At 39.2% G+C, this 18037-nt stretch overlaps 1 protein-coding gene across 2 annotated transcripts in view; it reads right to left on the reverse strand.

Annotated features, from left to right (window-relative positions):
* Positions 1–534: 534 nt before the first annotated feature.
* LOC126263143 (protein XRP2-like) overlaps positions 535–18037 on the reverse strand; it is a 44384-nt gene continuing 26881 nt past the window's right edge. For both annotated transcript variants that reach the window (XM_049960178.1, XM_049960177.1), the window contains one exon: positions 535–1112. In XM_049960178.1, coding sequence (XP_049816135.1) covers positions 990–1112 — 123 coding nt within the window. In that variant the 3' untranslated portion in view covers positions 535–989. The remainder of the gene's footprint in view (positions 1113–18037) is intronic.

The following is an 18037-nucleotide window of genomic DNA, read 5'->3' on the forward strand; positions in this document are numbered from 1 at the left end:
CTTACCTACCATGCCACACAATGTGACAAAAATTTGGAAGAATTGAAAACACTTACAGCAGATACCAAGTCAATCTCATTTAGCAGCAATATAACAAGAGAATTTGTACCCATGTTCTCACTTGGTACACCTTCAACTATACCATAAAAACTAGCATATTATTCTATTTCAATATCCACTGTTTGAACTTCTCTTTTGCATTCTGTATATGATACTTAAATGTCATACTTCAGGATGAATAAGAAGCAAGTCTTCTCAATTCGAAGAAAGTAACACAAACAAACTGGATTTTTGAAAATCACAGAAACCCTATTGAAAAGATTGCTTCACTGCAACAAGCAATGGGCTAAACAAAGGAATGGAAAACGGAGATCCGGGTAAGTTTGCTCCAACTGCTCTAATTTTAAATAGTCCCAAGAATATGTTATCTTTACAATTATGGCACCACATGACATTCGAAGAGAGTATTTATGATATGGAAGTCATCAAAGGAAAGACAATGCCCAATACAACATAGCAAAAATTAAATAAAACTTTCGATATAAAATAAACTGTTTAATTATATAATACATTAAGAGAGATCAGTGACTATAACATTGTACTGAAGAGCAGCAGTGTAAAAATAGATAATTTCAAAAATTGTTTGTCATTACTTGTATAAATATTTACAACACAGACAGCCTTTGTGATTGGTTAACAGCAAAATTTAAATAACAAAAACTTAAAAAAGTGTAAATGTGCTTCTTTTTTCTTACATTAATGACTAGCATCAAATGACTACAATGTAAATATTTTGGCATTGTTAAATAAGTACAGTCATAAAAAAATGTATAAATATATCATGAACATCAGTTCGAACAATACAAAGTCATCAAAATTTCTCTGTGACAGCTCATGTGTAACAAAATGAGAGATTGTGCAGTTGTTAAAATCCCATGTAGATACGAAAAACAAAATCTTACACCAGATTATAGCAGTCTTCCTCATTATCATACTCCACATGGGATGGTGAAGTTGAAGAAACTTTCCACTTGCTTAAGTGAAAACTTGGGATTGGTACTAACATAAACAAGACCTGTTGAGCCAGTGTCTTTTGCTATATTCACTGCCACCTGAAATATGAAAAGGACATTGATTATTGCAAGAAGTGACTGAGGAATATTTACATAGTTGTACCCAGATATGTCTTTATTTAAATTGCTGCAAATTCAGCAACGCATGCACTGGAAAATGAACTGTACAGACACATGAAATGTTAAGGGATCAAACCGTATTACTTAATGTCATCAGAGAAAATTACAAAATCAGATATTTCCTAATAGCAAATTTGTGGACCGAGGCAATTTCTTGCTTTTTCAAAACACGGTGTACCTCTCATGCACAGTTAACTGAATTAACCTCTGTAGGAGACAGAAACTGTGCCAGATTCTTGTACCAGGCGCCCTAACTTTTACTGGAAGTGCTGTTACCATGAGCATGATTTGCAAAATTTCATACTAACTTCAATTTGCCCCATCTTTCTATTGTAGAACAACATGTGAACACTTTGCTAAGAAATAACATTTTCCTCCTGGACTGTAGACAAGCAAACAGAAAATAACTTTACTAAGAGTTAAAATATTGTTCAAAAAGTAGCAACATCTTTTGGTTAATGAGTCCTTAGTCCAGACACGGCAGTTTTGAGACACTCTAGATGTGACTGTTTCATGTTTTTTTAGCTGTTAGAACAAGTACCCCAGGTTGAAGTTGCGAGACTTCTTCAGTTAGTACAGCACTACCTGCCGACTAATTAACAGGATGCTTCTCGATGTTTTGCCAAGTTGTTGATTCCATTTAGAGCACAAACTTGGCAAAGCGCCCAGAAGCACACTATTTTCAATAATTAATTCCTCATATACTGTGTGTCACTTTTTAAATTCCAACTACCCTTATAACATACCAGAGTTATCAGAAAGTAACTTTCTCACAATGCCAAGGGAGACAGTGCCTCCCCTATAAGAGGCAAACGCTCATGCGTCAGAGATTTTCAACATGTATATGATACCTTATAGATGATACTTCCCGTCACTCACTAAACTGTCTTCGTAACGGGTGGTATTGTCAACTGTAATTCTTTTAACGACTGCCAGTTAGATTTGTGACTGAACATAACAGCAATAAAATTTCATTGTCGTCTCTGCTCTGCCTATAGACCAGGTGTCATTAGTATGCAAGTAATGCATATTAGTCAGTCAAAATATCCTAGATGAAGATCTTGAATATACTTCACACTTCAATTTTTCAAGTTAACCTTTTTAACATTAATTCTGTCAGTCTACACAGACTATGTCAGTAAATGTACATCCATAATATAGTAAAATTTATTTCAAATATGTTTTAATCTGTAGAAGCAATCTTGATTATGTAAAAGAGATATGTTGCCTACAGGAAAATTAAATAGAACTTTGGAGAAAAGATAGTCACCTGTATGAATATTAAGAGCTCAGATGGCAGGCCAAGAAGGCTGCAATGTGGAAGACATATATAGAGGGTCTATACAATAGAAATGGACTTGAGGACAATATTACAGAAAGGGAAGGGAAAGTAGATGAGGATGAGCTGGGAGATATGATACTGTGAAAAGAACTTGACATAGTACTGAAAAACCTTAATTGAAAGAAAGCCTTTGGAGTAGGTGAAATTCCCTTATAATTAATTAGATCTGTGAGAGAGCCAGCCATGTCAAAACTATCCCAAATAGTGTGCAAAATATATGAGGCAGGCGAAACACCATCAGATTTCAAAAAGAATGTAATTATTCCTAATCAAAACAGGGCAGGTGCTGACAGAAGTAACTATTATTAAATCATCAGTTAATAGGTCATGGCTGCAAAATACTGACAAATTATTTACAGAAGAACTGAAGAAACTGGTACAAGTTGACATTAAGGAAGATCAGTTTGAGTTCTGGAGAAAGGTAGGATCATGCGAAGTTAAACTACATTTATACCATTTGTAAATTCAGAGAAAATTTTCAGAATGTTAACTAGAATACATTCTTTGAAATCTTGAAGGTAGCATGAAAATATACAGGGAATGGAAGGTTATCTACAACTAGTACAGAAGCAAGACTAAGCCGGCCGAAGTGGCCGTGCGGTTAAAGGCGCTGCAGTCTGGAACCGCAGGACCGCTACGGTCGCAGGTTCGAATCCTGCCTCGGGCATGGATGTTTGTGATGTCCTTAGGTTAGTTAGGTTTAACTAGTTCTAAGTTCTAGGGGACTAATAACCTCAGCAGTTGAGTCCCATAGTGCTCAGAGCCATTTGAACCATTAGAAGCAAGACTGCAGTTATAACAGGCACTGGACATGAAAGATAAGCAGTAGTTGAGATAGGAGGTAGACATAGTAGTGGCCTATCCCCCATGTTTTTCAATCTGTACACTGAACAAGCAGTTAAGGAAATCCAGGAGAAATTTGGAAAGGGAATTAATGTCTGTGTAGAAGAAATAACAATTTTGTGGTTTGTCGAGGTCACTGTAATTCCATAACAGACAGCAAAGGGTTTGGAAGATCAGCTGAGTGGAATGCATAGTGTTCTGGCAATAAGTTATAAGATGAACATCAACAACAGTAAATAAGGGTAATGAGATGTTATCAAATTATATCAGGCAATTATGGAGGAATGATATCAGAAAATGTGGCACTAAAAGCAATAGCAAGAAAAATACCGCTGAAAAAGAGAAATTTGTTAGCATGTAATATATATATTTATGTTTTACGAAATCTTTTCTTAAGTCAATTGTCACGAGTGTAGCCTTGTATGGAAATGAATCATGGAAAATAAATAGTTCAGACAGGAAGAGAAATAAAGTTACACAATTAATTTTCTGTTCACTTGCAGGCAGATGTCTGCAGCACTGGCACACAGAAACCTTTTGCCACAGTATTGTAACACACCAGTAGAGGAGAAAAACAAAATGGCACAGACCACTAACAAAGTGGAATAAGTAAGAGGGGTATTCATAAAGTTTAAATTATCACTTTCAAAAAATAGTTGTATAGATATTTAGCCTGTTGCACAATCTGCACTGCACGAAAAGACTACAGTAAGCACTGAACCTATTTATTTCTCTCAAAAATTCCATTCAACAACTTGAAAACTGATCAATAACAAAAAATTGTCAACACTAAATCTACCAAAGAATAGCATCATTACAACTCAGCTGCTTGATCAAAGAATAATAAATATGTCTGTATTCGTCATCTATAGCAGGCGCTTTCCTCACAGACCTCCCCCTCCTGGCAGAGTGGAGCTCCTGGTATGTGTTGATACTTGTGAAGAACACGCTGACCTGTCCTTGTGAAAGTCGCTGGCGTTTGTTGCTCTTCCACAACATTGTCAGCAGCTTATCATTGTATGCTGTCTATAATGTATGTTTATTTTGCTTCAGCATCTGTAAAGATCCTAAATAAGATGCTGCAACAGCATGCATACCATATCCATTTTTAACATGACATGCGAGCACATTGCAATTTCCTTGTGTATGAACACTTTTCATTCACCATGTCATGAGGGTTTGGAAGGGAGCAGTGTAGTTATTAGCCTCTTAATCTACTGCAGCGCATACGGTGGCTCTGATGATGTATCGGTCAGTTGTGCTACATAAAAATCCATCAGTAGGCACAAAGTTTCCCTACCAACCATTTGAGTGGTGGAGGCCCCCATGTCAGGCTTAAAGGCTTTCTGCAGCCCCAAAAAAACTAGTGAGTTATTGTGGTACATAAATGCAGTTTTTAACATCCTGTGCCATTTCTCCACCATACCATTGTTTGCTAGATAGTGACTGATCCTGTGGTGATGTTGGAATCCACATAATGTAGACAGCTCTACGAATAGGGTTGATTCAAACTGTTGCCCTCGATCGGTGGTGATGTGATATGGACATCCAAATGAAGACACCTATGTGTTTACGAAGGCCCTCAAAAATGGCTCTGAGCTCTATGGGACTTAACATCTCAGGTCATCAGTCCCCTAGAACTTAGAACTACTTAAACCTGACTAACCTAAGGACATCACACACATCCATGCCCGAGGCAGGATTCGAATCTGTGACCATAGTGGTCACGCTTACGAAGGCCCTCCGTTTAGTCTCTGCTGAAATGACTCTGACAGGTACTGCCTCCGATCAACAAGTATACCTGTCTATTGCTGCAAATGAATAACAGTACTCCTCAGATGGTGACAGTGGGCCTTCGAGGTCTATGTGCACATGGAAAAGTTGATTTGTTGCTTCTGGGAAGTCTCCTACAGTCTTGTGAATGTCTCTGCTATAGTGTGTTTACAATAAGTTGCGACTTTTGACAGTTCAGCACAGAGCAAGTGGAGGGAAGCATAGTTGTCAGTGTGTGTAGCATTTGTGAGCAGACGTCCACAGTATAATGCCAGTCCTAGTCGCTGCGTAACATGGCAGGGTCACTTGACTGCGTGAACAACAAACTGGCCGATCTGCAATCTTTCTGAAATGATTTTATAGAAACTATTTGGTAATAAACATCCTATAGTTGAAGTTGTCAGCTTCATGACAAAACCACCTATCATTTTGTTAATAGTCATAGTTATTGTGATATTTCAGTAGTAGGTAAATTACTGCAAGAAATTCTTAGTTTGAAGTGAAAAATAGGTTCCCTATGAATTTGTGTTTGATGCGCGTTAGGTTACCTGTTGCTGTGTATTAAATGTACATAATATATTGAATTACTCTTTAAACTTGCCAGGATAACACTGTCTGTTCCCAATCTTGAGAAAATGGAATGTACATAAAGCACTCTGACATGAACTCTTGGGTCACTAAAAAACTAGAATGAAATATTCATAAATTTCTTGTATCGTAAATGTTTTGAGATATCGAAACAAGATTTTGGCAAATGAAAATGATTATGAGACTGTTCTGCCATATGATTAATAAGTGGAATTTCCTTACAGCAATATTCAAGTGACTACAGATTTTTTCAATGAAATAACGTAATTATTGAGGATCACGGTGAAACAAGAACTGCTGTGGGTTTTGTAACAATATAAGCTAAGAAGTTACAGATTTATTTGTGTACTGAGAATTTGCTGTTTCATAAACTACTGACCTGACTTGCACTAAGTTGTTAGTTTAATAATACACTATTTCAGGATTCTGTCACAATTTTCGACTCCATTACAATGTTAGTGAGATGAATATTTCTAAACTATACTGTGTTTTAACAAGAGAAGCAAATTTTAACATGGCAACAGGTGAAGTTACGTATTACTCAAAACTCATCACAGTCCTTCATGAATCAATGTCTCCTCAACTACCTTTTTGGTATTATGGCTGACAACTCAAGCCCAGTCCTGTCATGCAACATTTGCAGTGGCTTCTTTTATCAGCATTTCAGTCTCAGTGAGTGTAAACTTCTTCCTGTTTTTTGCCATGTTACTTTTCACATAGGCCAGTATATTCTGTCAGATTTAAATGAGCATGATATGGATGAAGTCTGATTAAACTATGTACTTTACCATTAGCCAGTTCGTCGACATGGTATCGTGAAGTTTTGGCTTATACAACACTAAAAGTTTCATTAACATCACCTTGTACATGCTAGGTTAAACTTTATCTCATGGAACATGTCTTTGTACCCAGAGAAAAATATCCACTTTCGGCCACTGCGTTGTTGGAGCTTTATGGATCACAACAAAGTGGTATGGCGTTTTGTCCATTACTATTATCAAATTCTGAGGTATGTTTTGCAGCAGAACATTATCTTCCCACCCGGTGAATGTGTTCTTGGATGACACTTTTATTGCAAATCTCCTATTCAAAAGTACTGCACTGTTGTCATTAATGCAACGCCAACACAAAACACTTATTCACAATACCTGATGACTACAGAACACTTCAACACCAGAAAATATGACTTTACTACAAGAGCTGACAAACATTGATGCATCTAATGCTTGACACCACATGGTACTGTTTACTCATGGTGTGGCAAAAGGGGCGCTTTACCAGCCAAAGTGCTCGTGTCCTGGTGGGGAAAGCCAGCTTGCCATTGGTGTTACCTGGACAATGGTGTCACACCCCCCTCCGGTCAGCTAAATGTCAAAAGTTGCAACTAATTTTAAATGCACTATAAGATTACACTTTTGACGGGGTCGGCACTTCCTCACCACCTTCCAGAAATTTTTCTTTATGCCAGGCCACAAAAATTACTCCACCAAGAATTCAAACAATGGAAAATCCAGGATGGAATGTAACAATATTATGAAAAGGAAAGTTGCTACTCATTATATAGTGGAGTTGCTGAGCCACAGACAGGCACAACAAAAAGACTGTTACAAATAACGCTTTTGGCCCGTAAGGCCTTTGTCAAAAATAGACGACCAGTGGGTACAGTTGCCTGAGACTGCAGTCACGTGTGCGTGACTTGTTGATGAAGGCCTTAACAGCCTAAAGCTTTAATTGTGAGTGTCTTTTTGTAGTGCCTATCTGTGACTCAGCATCTCCACTATATAGTGAGTAGCAACGTTCCTTTTCATAGTATTGTTACATGCCATCAACAATTTGATGGTTGTGTTAGAGTTGGTATGTGTAAGGCTGTGAGTCACATCAAATGAGTCCCTCCTTGCATAATATCCACACTTGCTGGAGTTTAAGGGACATCGAGTTGTCCTGCAATAATTGCTCTAGCTGTCCAACCATGGCTTGCTCTGTTCTTAGCTGATCATAATCTACTGGTGTCTAAAATGCACCGACCCTTGAGAACAAATCTGCCATGATACTGTGCATCCATTTTATGAGCTTGATATAGGTGGTAAATTGCCCACTGAATTCCAGCTGGTGGAATTGCTGTGGAGAACAAGCTTCTTTCCTCCCCCGCAATGTGAAGGTAAATGACTTATGGTCGGTACAAACTGTAAAAGGCCAACCTTTGACATAAGAATGAAAGTATTGGAATGCCCCATAAATGGCCAGCAGCCCCCTGTCATACACACTCAACTTAGCTTGTGCTTTTTTGAGGAAAAGTCCTAAAGGTTTCCAACTATGCTCAACTTTTTGATGCAGGGCCATACCAGTTACAAACTGCCTGGCGTCCACTACAACTGTCAATGTCACATTACAAGCAGTGTGTGCCAAAAGGATTGCTTCTTGTAAATTGTGTCTTGCCTTCTCAAAGGTCTGTTGCATGACAGGCATCGATGGCAGGGACTGTTTGCCAGTAGTGGGATGTTTTTAATGGCCTACACATTTTCTTTGAGGACAGATACCCAACACCGATACTTCACACCCTAAGATTGTGACTTGTTTCTGCTGAAGGGCATACTTAGTGTTGTTTATTATTAGCCCATACTTCCTGATTACCTCGAATGCCATCTTCAGTTGGTCTTCATGTACTTCAGCCATTTGTGAAAATATCAATACAGCATTCCAGGTATCTGAAGCAGAACTCTAGTCTCCTCAGAACTTCACCAATGAACCTCTGGCAAAGTTGTGCTGCACTTTTAAGCTCAAATGGCATGAGGAGAAACTCGGAGGCTGAATCAGGTTATGAAGGCAGTCTTGCAAATGTCTGCTTCAGCCACTAGGAGCTGGCTGTAGGCTGGTCTACCACGCTGAAAACTGGGGTTCTGTCCAACACGTTTGTAAAATCCTGAGAATGGGAGCAGGGTAGTGGTCAGGGAATGTCCTTGCATTTAGTGCATGATAATCCCTGTAGGGTCTCCAAGTGCCTGAATCCTTTTGGACCAGGTGCAAGGGCAACACCCACAGGCTATCTGATCTCCATATGATGCCCGCTTCTAACATGCTGTCAAACTCTGCTTTTGCTCCTGCAAGCCAGTTGGGGCCAGTCTTCTCAGCCTTTGAAAAACCAGTTTACGTGCTGTGGTTTTAATGTTATGCACTGTGTTGTGAAGCACCTTAAGGCCCAATTCTGGTGAAACTGCTTTATTAAGTAAGCAAGAACATTGCTCGAAACTCTGCTACAGCACCCATAGTTACCTAACTTCTCTGTCTAATTTGTGCTGTGCTCAGCTGTAGCTGTAGCCCATGGTGGTGGATAAAGTCTGCTCCCAGTATTGACTTTGGCACTTCTGCTAGTACGAACTTTCATTTGAATCTTTCACTGAACCCGATACGTATTGTTACTTATTGTTCACCATATGTCTTAATTAGTGAACTGCTGGTGGTCATTAGATGAAGTGCTGCACCCATTATTTCCTCTTAAGTCCGTTTATGTGGCAGCACACTGACATCTAAGCCGTATAGACTAGGTGATGTCGGTTTGTTTATTGATCCTTTATGTAAAGGTGCCCAGATAATGTGAGTAGGCAAACAGTTTTCTCTCTTGCTGGATGTGTGGTCTGCCAGTTATGCAAAAAACCATTTTTCTCAGTACCCAAACATGTTTTGGCACTGGGTCCTGAGAAAAATGGTGTTTTGCATAACTGGCGGACCTCACATCCAACAATTTTAACTGCAAACATGGCCAATACAAGGAGCTGCAAATCAAAAGATGGACAGTTTTCTCTCTGTTGTCCTGGCTAAACTCTCTCACATAATTGGTCCAACCATGAGTGCAGAACCTTGTTTGTTTCCTACAATTTCACACTCAGTTACTATGGTTGTAGTGATTATCACCTCATCTGTATCTTGGTGACTTTCAGAAAACATACGGCCTGCTACGCTTACTGCACTGCACTGAGCTCATTCGGGAATAAGCAACGTGAAGTGAAAGTTCATCTCATCCCACCTGTGCCTGCCTCTGTCATCCAGGACAGTTATGCCACTAGTATAGACAGCTACTTATGCATTATGTCAGTCTGTAGCTTCAGATCACGGAGTTGCGCATCAACATTAACTCTCGGCACTTGCCTTATAGGCTGCAGCTTCCACAGCGCTGTCGCCGTCCACATCTTGTGTTATTGCTGCTCTGCTTACTTGTCCCACTACTGCATCTCTTTTGTCTGCATTGACAACACAGAGTTGATGTTATCAGAGGTACATGTGACAATCACCGCTTTTAACAACAGTGGCAGCTGTGTGAGTCAAACATGTCTTAGTGTGTCTCCTCTACAATATTTCAAGAGATGCCGCCAAAACTCAGAAGGTGTCCTATTGCCAATATGTTCTGGGTGCATGACCTGCTGCATTCACTGGTCTATGGATTTGCATAGACACTGTATTACTGTATGAGATTTTCACTCTGCAGCGGAGTGTGTGCTGATATGAAACTTCCTGGCAGATTAAAACTGTGTGGTGGACCAAGACTCAAACTCGGGACCTTTTTCTTTTGTGGGGAAGTGCTCTACCATCTAAGCTACCCAAGCATGACTCACGCCCCGCCCTCACAGCTTTACTTTTGCCAATATCTCGTCTCCTACTTTCCAAACTTACAGAAGCTCTCCTGCGAACCTTGCAGAACTAGCACTCCTGAAAGAGGATATTGCGGAGACATGGCTTAGCCACAGCCTGGGGGATGTTTCCGAGTGAGATTTTCACTCTGCAGCGGAGTGTGCACTGATATGAAACTTCCTGGCAGATTAAAACTGTGTGGCGGACCGAGACTCGAGCTCCTGAGTTTGAGTATAGGTCTGCCACACAACTTTAATCTGCCAGGAAGTTTCATTTTATTACTGTGTCTCTCAGGTGAAAGTACCAGTCTCATGTGGGCATTTAAATATAACATCTAACACTGTCTCTACCGTTCGTGCATCCAGGCTATTGACAACCACCGTGTACTTAGTGTAATCTTCTGTCATGTTGTTCAGCATGAATGCTAGATCCAACATGGCAAACCAAACCTCAGGCTTCTCTGATAGAAACTTCAACACTTGTCTCTTCATTCAGGAGCTCGTGATCACATTATGTGCCACTGTTCCACTGGCTGCTGCCGAGGCTGGCTGTTCGTAAGGGTGAACTCCTGTCATCCTGTACGGTAATTTTCATTTGCAGGTCTTTAATTTGTTTCCCCAAATAGCCATGAAATTTGTCGTTCTATCTGACTGTGTCTGGCTTTGTAATTTACCACTTTGTCTTGCTTTTCTGGTGTCATCAAGTCATAGGTATAGCTAGTTGCACTAATAAAAATGTCTTTCTATTTGTGCTTCCCACAGTTATGTAATCCAAGTGCTAGCCAAGCCTGACAACGCTTAACTTCGGTGATCTGACAGGAAATGGTATAAACCACTACAGCAAGACCAGTGGCAATAAATTCATTAAGTAACTTTAGTTTTGCGAGGTGGTACTTAAAATTTTGCAACTACCCCTCATATGTTACAAACAGCTTTTCTTTTTTTTCTTATTTAATTCTGTAGTTGTGTAGAGTCTTTCCTTCTCTAGTATGCTGGTGTTATTTGCACATCTCTGTGGTATTTTCTATGCACTGTCCATCAACTGACTAACTGAGTGGTTGCCTTTTCTCATTTTTGTTAATCATCTCATTATACATATCACATTTTGCAGTTCACTTCCTAAAAGAATACGAAACATCCTCATATTATTTTCACTGCATTACAAAGAAGCACGGAAAAATTAACATGTAATTCTGGTTTTAGAAATTTTTTTGCTGCATACTGCAATTTTTGTTGTTCCTATTGACTCCTTGGTACATTTTCCTTTGGTGGAAGTTGGCAGGAACTGTTTCCACAGAAGATATTTGCAGTAAACCCACAGTTACCACTACCTTTCACCATCTGCCTCACTCCAGATCCATACGCTGCACCAGCCAACAGGCACAACTCATTATTTTTAATTATACAGTATTTCTATTACAACTTAAACACCTGAATTACATTCCACTTTTCTACAGAGCAATTATCACTTTTATACTCAACACATAGTTGGGTCAGTAGTAATGAAGCATCTGTTGAGCAGGAAATTGTGAGCTAAGTGGGAGGCAAAGACCTTAATGTGTAAACACAAAGTCCATTGTGTAGAAATAGCACTATCATTTGTGCAGTTGTATCAAAATGACGGCAACAAATTATTGCATAGTATTTGCACAAATGAAGAATGGACAACTGTTTGATTTATCTTAGGAATTTAGGTGAAGTTGATGCACTGACAGGTTGGTTGGTGGTCCTTCACGCAAGACCAAATTCATGCTGACTGTGTTAGCATTAAAACTGATGTTAGTTATCGGAGACAGAAAATACATTTCATTCACCAATGACTTGCACAGAAGTGAAACACAGAACATTTAATGTCAGAGTTCCCATAAACAATCAAACTTATTTGTCAAATTTGCTCTTATAGAACCATGGATGTGTCAACCAAGCCCGTACACAATCTTACAAGTTTGCCAACTTAATTTCACTTCTGAAGCAGGTGCTGTTCTTTCATGTTGTATTCTGAAACAATTGGGAATCACTACAAATGCCAATAAAACATTTCTAACATTGACAATGGCAATGTCTTGAAAGAAGGGAAAGATGAAGAAGAAGAAGAAGAAGAAGAAGAAGAAGAAGAAGAAAACAAGATACTCATCCAGGGAATGGTATAAAATGAGAGAGAAATATACACAAGTAAATCTACATTGTACTCAGAACCTGATGACTACATCAACTTTCTACAAATAGAATGCAAAACATTTAACATCTTGTTTGGAGTTACTTCACCCTCACACTGAAACAGAAAACACAAGCATGTGAAAATTTGTTCTCATTTACTTGGTCCTCCAATGACATTTTGTTAAGATATTACAATGTGGGAGCATATGGCCTACATATCCTGTGGAAGAACCAGAGAACTTTGATTTTTACTTTATTTTATCTGTATCTTTTTTAAAAATTTAATCGTATTTCCAATTGTATGCTGTGCGCAGAATTTTTTCTCGATCTCTTTCTGCATAATATACAAGGTTATTATAAATGATTGAAGCAATTTCATAAATTCACTGTAGCTAGATTAATTTACATATTGGCACAAAACTCAAAACACATAGAAAAACTAAAAAATTTTGACAACGGGTACCAAGAAAGTGTATGTTGGGCTTGAAAGGCATTCACATCTGTCTGTCATGACAGTGCAATAACACTTCATAATGTAGTTCAACGAAGATACACCAACTGTCAATTCCATTCGGCAATGGTATGTGCCATTTAAAGCATCAGGATGCTCTGCAAGGGGAAATCAATAGGTCAGCCTGCAGAAAGTGAAGAAACGGTTGATCATGCGCATATGAGTTTTGCACGTAGCCCATAGAAATCGACGAACAGAGCAAGCAGGAACTGAATATCTCACAACCAACTGTTTGGCAGATCTTAAGGAAGCGACTGAAGCTGAAGCTTTACTGCTTCCAATTACTACAACCCCTAACTCCCAATGTCAAAGTCAGACTCTGAATTTTTGTTACAGTTGCAACAATTTTTGTTACAGTTGCAACAATTATGAAAGAAGATAGTTTTGCGAGAAACCCCTCTTCAATGATGAAGCAACATTTCTCATAAATGACACAGTGAAAAGGCACAATGTGTGAATCTGAGGGACAAGGAATCCCTATGCTATCGTGCAACACTGTCTCATGGTTTAAAGCTTATGGTACCTTTTTCTTTTGCAAAAAGACTGTTACATGACACATGTATTTGGACATGACGGAATATTGGTTCATGCAACAACTGGAGGCCGACAGTGTGCTTCTCGCCTACCAACAGGAGGTGCTTTACCCCACTCCCACCATGATGTTAACAAATTCTTAAACAGAAAATTGAAACACCAATGGATCTGTCATGGTGGGGCCAATGATCAGCAATTCATGTTAGGCCTCCACACTCTCCCCCCTAACCTCAGCAGATTTTTTTTTGTGTGAAGTTACGTGAAAAATTCAGTGTTAACGCCTCCTCTGCCAACAAACCTACCAAACTGTGAGCTCGCATCAACAATATTTTTGAACTGATTGATAGGAACATGCTACACTGAAATGCGAAGAGCTTGATATCTGCAGAATCAGTAGGGAGTCACATATGAAGCACTCTTATCAATAATAATAATAATAATAATAATAATAATAATAATAAAAGCTTTTTGATTTTGTTCTACTTGTGTACAAAGCCCTGTGACAATATGTCAAATAACAGCTACAGTAAATCTGTGAAATCATCTCAATCATTTATAATGCCCTTGTATGGCTGGGAAAGACAGACCATCTCTATTGTTTTGGTAACTGCTAGTGCTATTTTTTTATCCTTGATCATTGTTTCCACAGTTGTAAAAACTCACAATACAGTGGGATAAACTGTAGTAAAACTCTTTTTCACTAAACATATGTGGCGAAACATCAACATAAGCAATGACCACCAAACTTGTCAAATTTCCTGTCAATCAAAATTTCTGTTAAACATGTTCTATGTTTGACAAACATGTCAAACAGCACCGCACACCATCAAATATTCGGTACATGTAGTAAAGTTCTGCAAATTGTCTGATCATGTACGGGGCCCTTTATAATAAAACACTATGGAACACCGTGACAGTCTGTTTAGAACAGCATGGATAGGTACACAACGCAGTTGATGAGTTGATTCAGAACATAGCTCTCCCACAAAGATTCAGCACATTTTGTTTGTTCATCCATACTATGGCAAAATTTTTCAACTTTTCTTACCTCCGTATAAATTCTTGTTTCATCAACATTTCTGTAATGATGAAGTAATACAGGCAGCTTCCACACACTGGAACAAACTCCAGGTGACAGACTCTCATGACACAAAGATACAAAAGTTGATCCCACAAAATGACGAAATATCCGAAGGTGTGTATGTTGAGAAGTAGATCTACAACTGTTGTAGCCATTGCATTAAAAGTTTTCCAGTAATATTTTTTTTGAGGGACCAGGGAAACTTATTTTCTCAATGCAGCTCCCCAGATGGTATTTCCCCAGGATAAATACACATAAAGTACACTCTTGTGGACCTGAACTACAGACAGTTATTTAGTAGCATGTAGCACCCCCCCCCCCCCCCCCCCCCGCCATGGTGATTGATGATGCGTTGTGGCACGGGCTTCCCAAGACACTGTGGGTGTTGGGAAGCCACCCTAATCTACGAACATCACCACCAACAATTCTTTGATATTGGGCACAGCTAGATCCAAGGAGCCCACATCTCACTCAATAATATCCAAAATGAGTTCAGCAGAAATGAGGTAAGATGACCATCATTTCCTCTGAGGGTTCCTTAAACCACAATTCAGGAATGACAGGGTGGTAAATTGTTTTACTGAGATTACATGTTATTTGTGAGATGCTGTGCTGAAGAAACACACAAATATGATCAGATAATAGGTTCCTGTATCAGTAGCTGGCTAGATACAATGTCAGATGTATAAAGGGCCCTGTTTAACCACATATAAATATCCACTACATGAGACAACCTCCATCACCTGCCTGAACAGTCTCCTGTTGGCAAGTGGGATGCATCACTGCGTGTAGTTTTCAATGTACGCATACTCCAGTCAGCGTTCCCCCGAAATGAACCAAGATTCAACAGCCCTGCCCAACTTCTGCCATGCTTTGAGAGTCCAGAGGTAGTGTTCAGGCACTGTTGCTAATCTCTGCACTCAGTTCCATGCAATGATCCACGAAAAAAATGTTGTACAATCGTTCCTATACATCAAAGTAAGGTGACAGTTCTGGACAGTATGGCTGCTCACTGGTTCTGTGAATTGGTGAGTGATTTTCTACACTATGGCCACTCTATCAGCTCTTTTAATACAGATTAGTTGATGATGGCTGCTGTCAAGAACACACTGTTGCACATCATAGAAAATTTGGATAGGAAATGGTTTTCTCTTGAGACATTCACAGTACACCTTTATCATATTGTACATGATATGGGCCTGCATGATCTCAGAGATGGAATATTCCGTGCTCAAGCACCCAAGATCAGATGCACTGATATTATGCTAGAGTTTTGCACAATGGACAGTTGAAGGTCTGATGAAATACCATTTACATATCATGGCTAAGCTATTGCAGTTACTATGGGGACAGGTGTGCTCCCTTGCTAACATAGCAGCTTTAACCCATTCAACTGCTTCTATGTGAAAGTAGCAAAAGATCAACAGTGATTCACCTATAATTGAAAATGACGTAACAAAAATGCTGCGAAATTTGTGAACGTTCCACTCTCAGTTCAAATACGAATTTAGGGGAAATGAGAGACCAAACTCCATTTCATCTTCAAATACTCTTTGGCTATTTCATGTAAAACCATATCCAGTGGCATAGTTTACAGAAAACTGAAACTTACCACACTACAACTCACTTCAAGAAGCTGCAGACATCTTCTCCTCATGACCTGAAACGCTATGACGTCCTGCAGCAAGATTTCAATCCAACATTTGCAGCTGTGTGTGCTTGGCACGGTAAAGAAAGGTTCTTCACTTCACCTAAGAACATGCTGTCTCCTGAACTGTTTAAAAATTTGAGGAGTGGGTACACATGCTTCATGGTGCAATTCATCATGTTCTCCGTTCAAATAACAGCTGTGAAGCATTTGCTAAATAATGAGTTCCAGCGGATTTCACTCAGAGGTATCACCGTGTTATGTATGAAACTAAATTGTGACACAGTTGCTGATCTTCGACTTATCAGACAATTCCCACTTTGCAGCATCTATGAGAACAGAACTGCATAACGAAAAAAAAAAAAAAAACGTAGCTGCCTAGGACTTCATCTAATAGAAACTGTCATTCCCTGCCATATACAGGGCATGCCCTACAGCATAATATATTAGCTTGGTGCATAAGTTCATAGAATTTTTGTTTTACATGTTAGTGTTCCAGTTGCTATGGGTTTATTTGTCGATTGTTATTTTTTATTTGTAGTTCACTGTTGCTATCTGAGTTTACAAATCACCACTTTGTCATTTGAAGATAGTGAGTGAAGCTGTGGATGCTACAGATGGACTGTCAAGCAGAGAAATCAGATCATTTCTCACATATTCTTTTGTTTGCATTCAACAGCGGGGTGACAACAGTGGAGGCAGAAACAATTGTGTTGTGTATCGGGATTACGCCACTGTACAGAGCATGACAAGAAAATGGTTTTCTTATTTTAAGGAGGATCATTTTGCTACTAGTGACTCTCCATGTTCAGAAAGACCTTCTGGGTTTGATAAAGATCATTTAAACAAGTTAATCCACAATGATCTACACCAGTGTACTCAAGGAATTTCAAATGTGATGGACTGTGATCATTCCACCATGGTGTGAAATTTGCATGCAATGGGGAAGGTTAAAAAATCGGGTGTAAGTATACTGCATGCTCTAAGCCAAAACCACGAAAGGTAGTGGGTGCATCTCTGATTGCTCGCCATCAATTGGCTCGTGGCCAACAACAACCACTCCTATTCTGTATCATTACTGGTGATGAGAAATGGTGTCTTTATGCTAACTTAAGAAAAATAAAGGAATGGTTGAACCCAAACAAAGCAGCAACTCCCCACAAAAGACCTGCGCACATCCACAAAAGATAAGGTTATGCAAATGAAGCAACAGTGATAGTGTGGTGTACTACAAATTGCTTCCCTGAAGTGTAACTATCACTGCTGACATTTTGTCAACAACTGAGACGATTGCAGATGTTATCAAAGAACAATGGCCAGGAAGACTGTGTGAAGTGATGCTACTCCACGATAATGCTTGCCTGTATTCTGTTAGTGACAAAAAGCACTATTCAGGAGTTGGATTGGGAAGTCATTCCACAACCATATTATTCACCTGATCTAGCACCCTCTGACTTTCACCTTTTGCGCTCTACCAAACAACCTTCAAGGAACTTCCTTCCAGGATGCGAAAGTGCTCCAAACATGGCTTGATGAGTTCTTTACTTCAAAACCACGATTTCTACAGTTGTATACTCAAAAAGGTAGTTCAGCACTGGGAGATCATTGTAAATAGTAAAGGAGATTATATTATTGATGCCCCAGGAGAAGATGGAATTATTGCAGAACTATGGAAACTAAATGATGAAAGATTAACAGAAAAATCCACAAAATCATATTAAACATTTGGGAAACAGAACAGATCC

The sequence above is a fragment of the Schistocerca nitens genome, chromosome 6, assembly GCF_023898315.1.
Source record: "Schistocerca nitens isolate TAMUIC-IGC-003100 chromosome 6, iqSchNite1.1, whole genome shotgun sequence".
Classification (NCBI taxonomy): Eukaryota; Metazoa; Arthropoda; class Insecta; order Orthoptera; family Acrididae; genus Schistocerca; species Schistocerca nitens.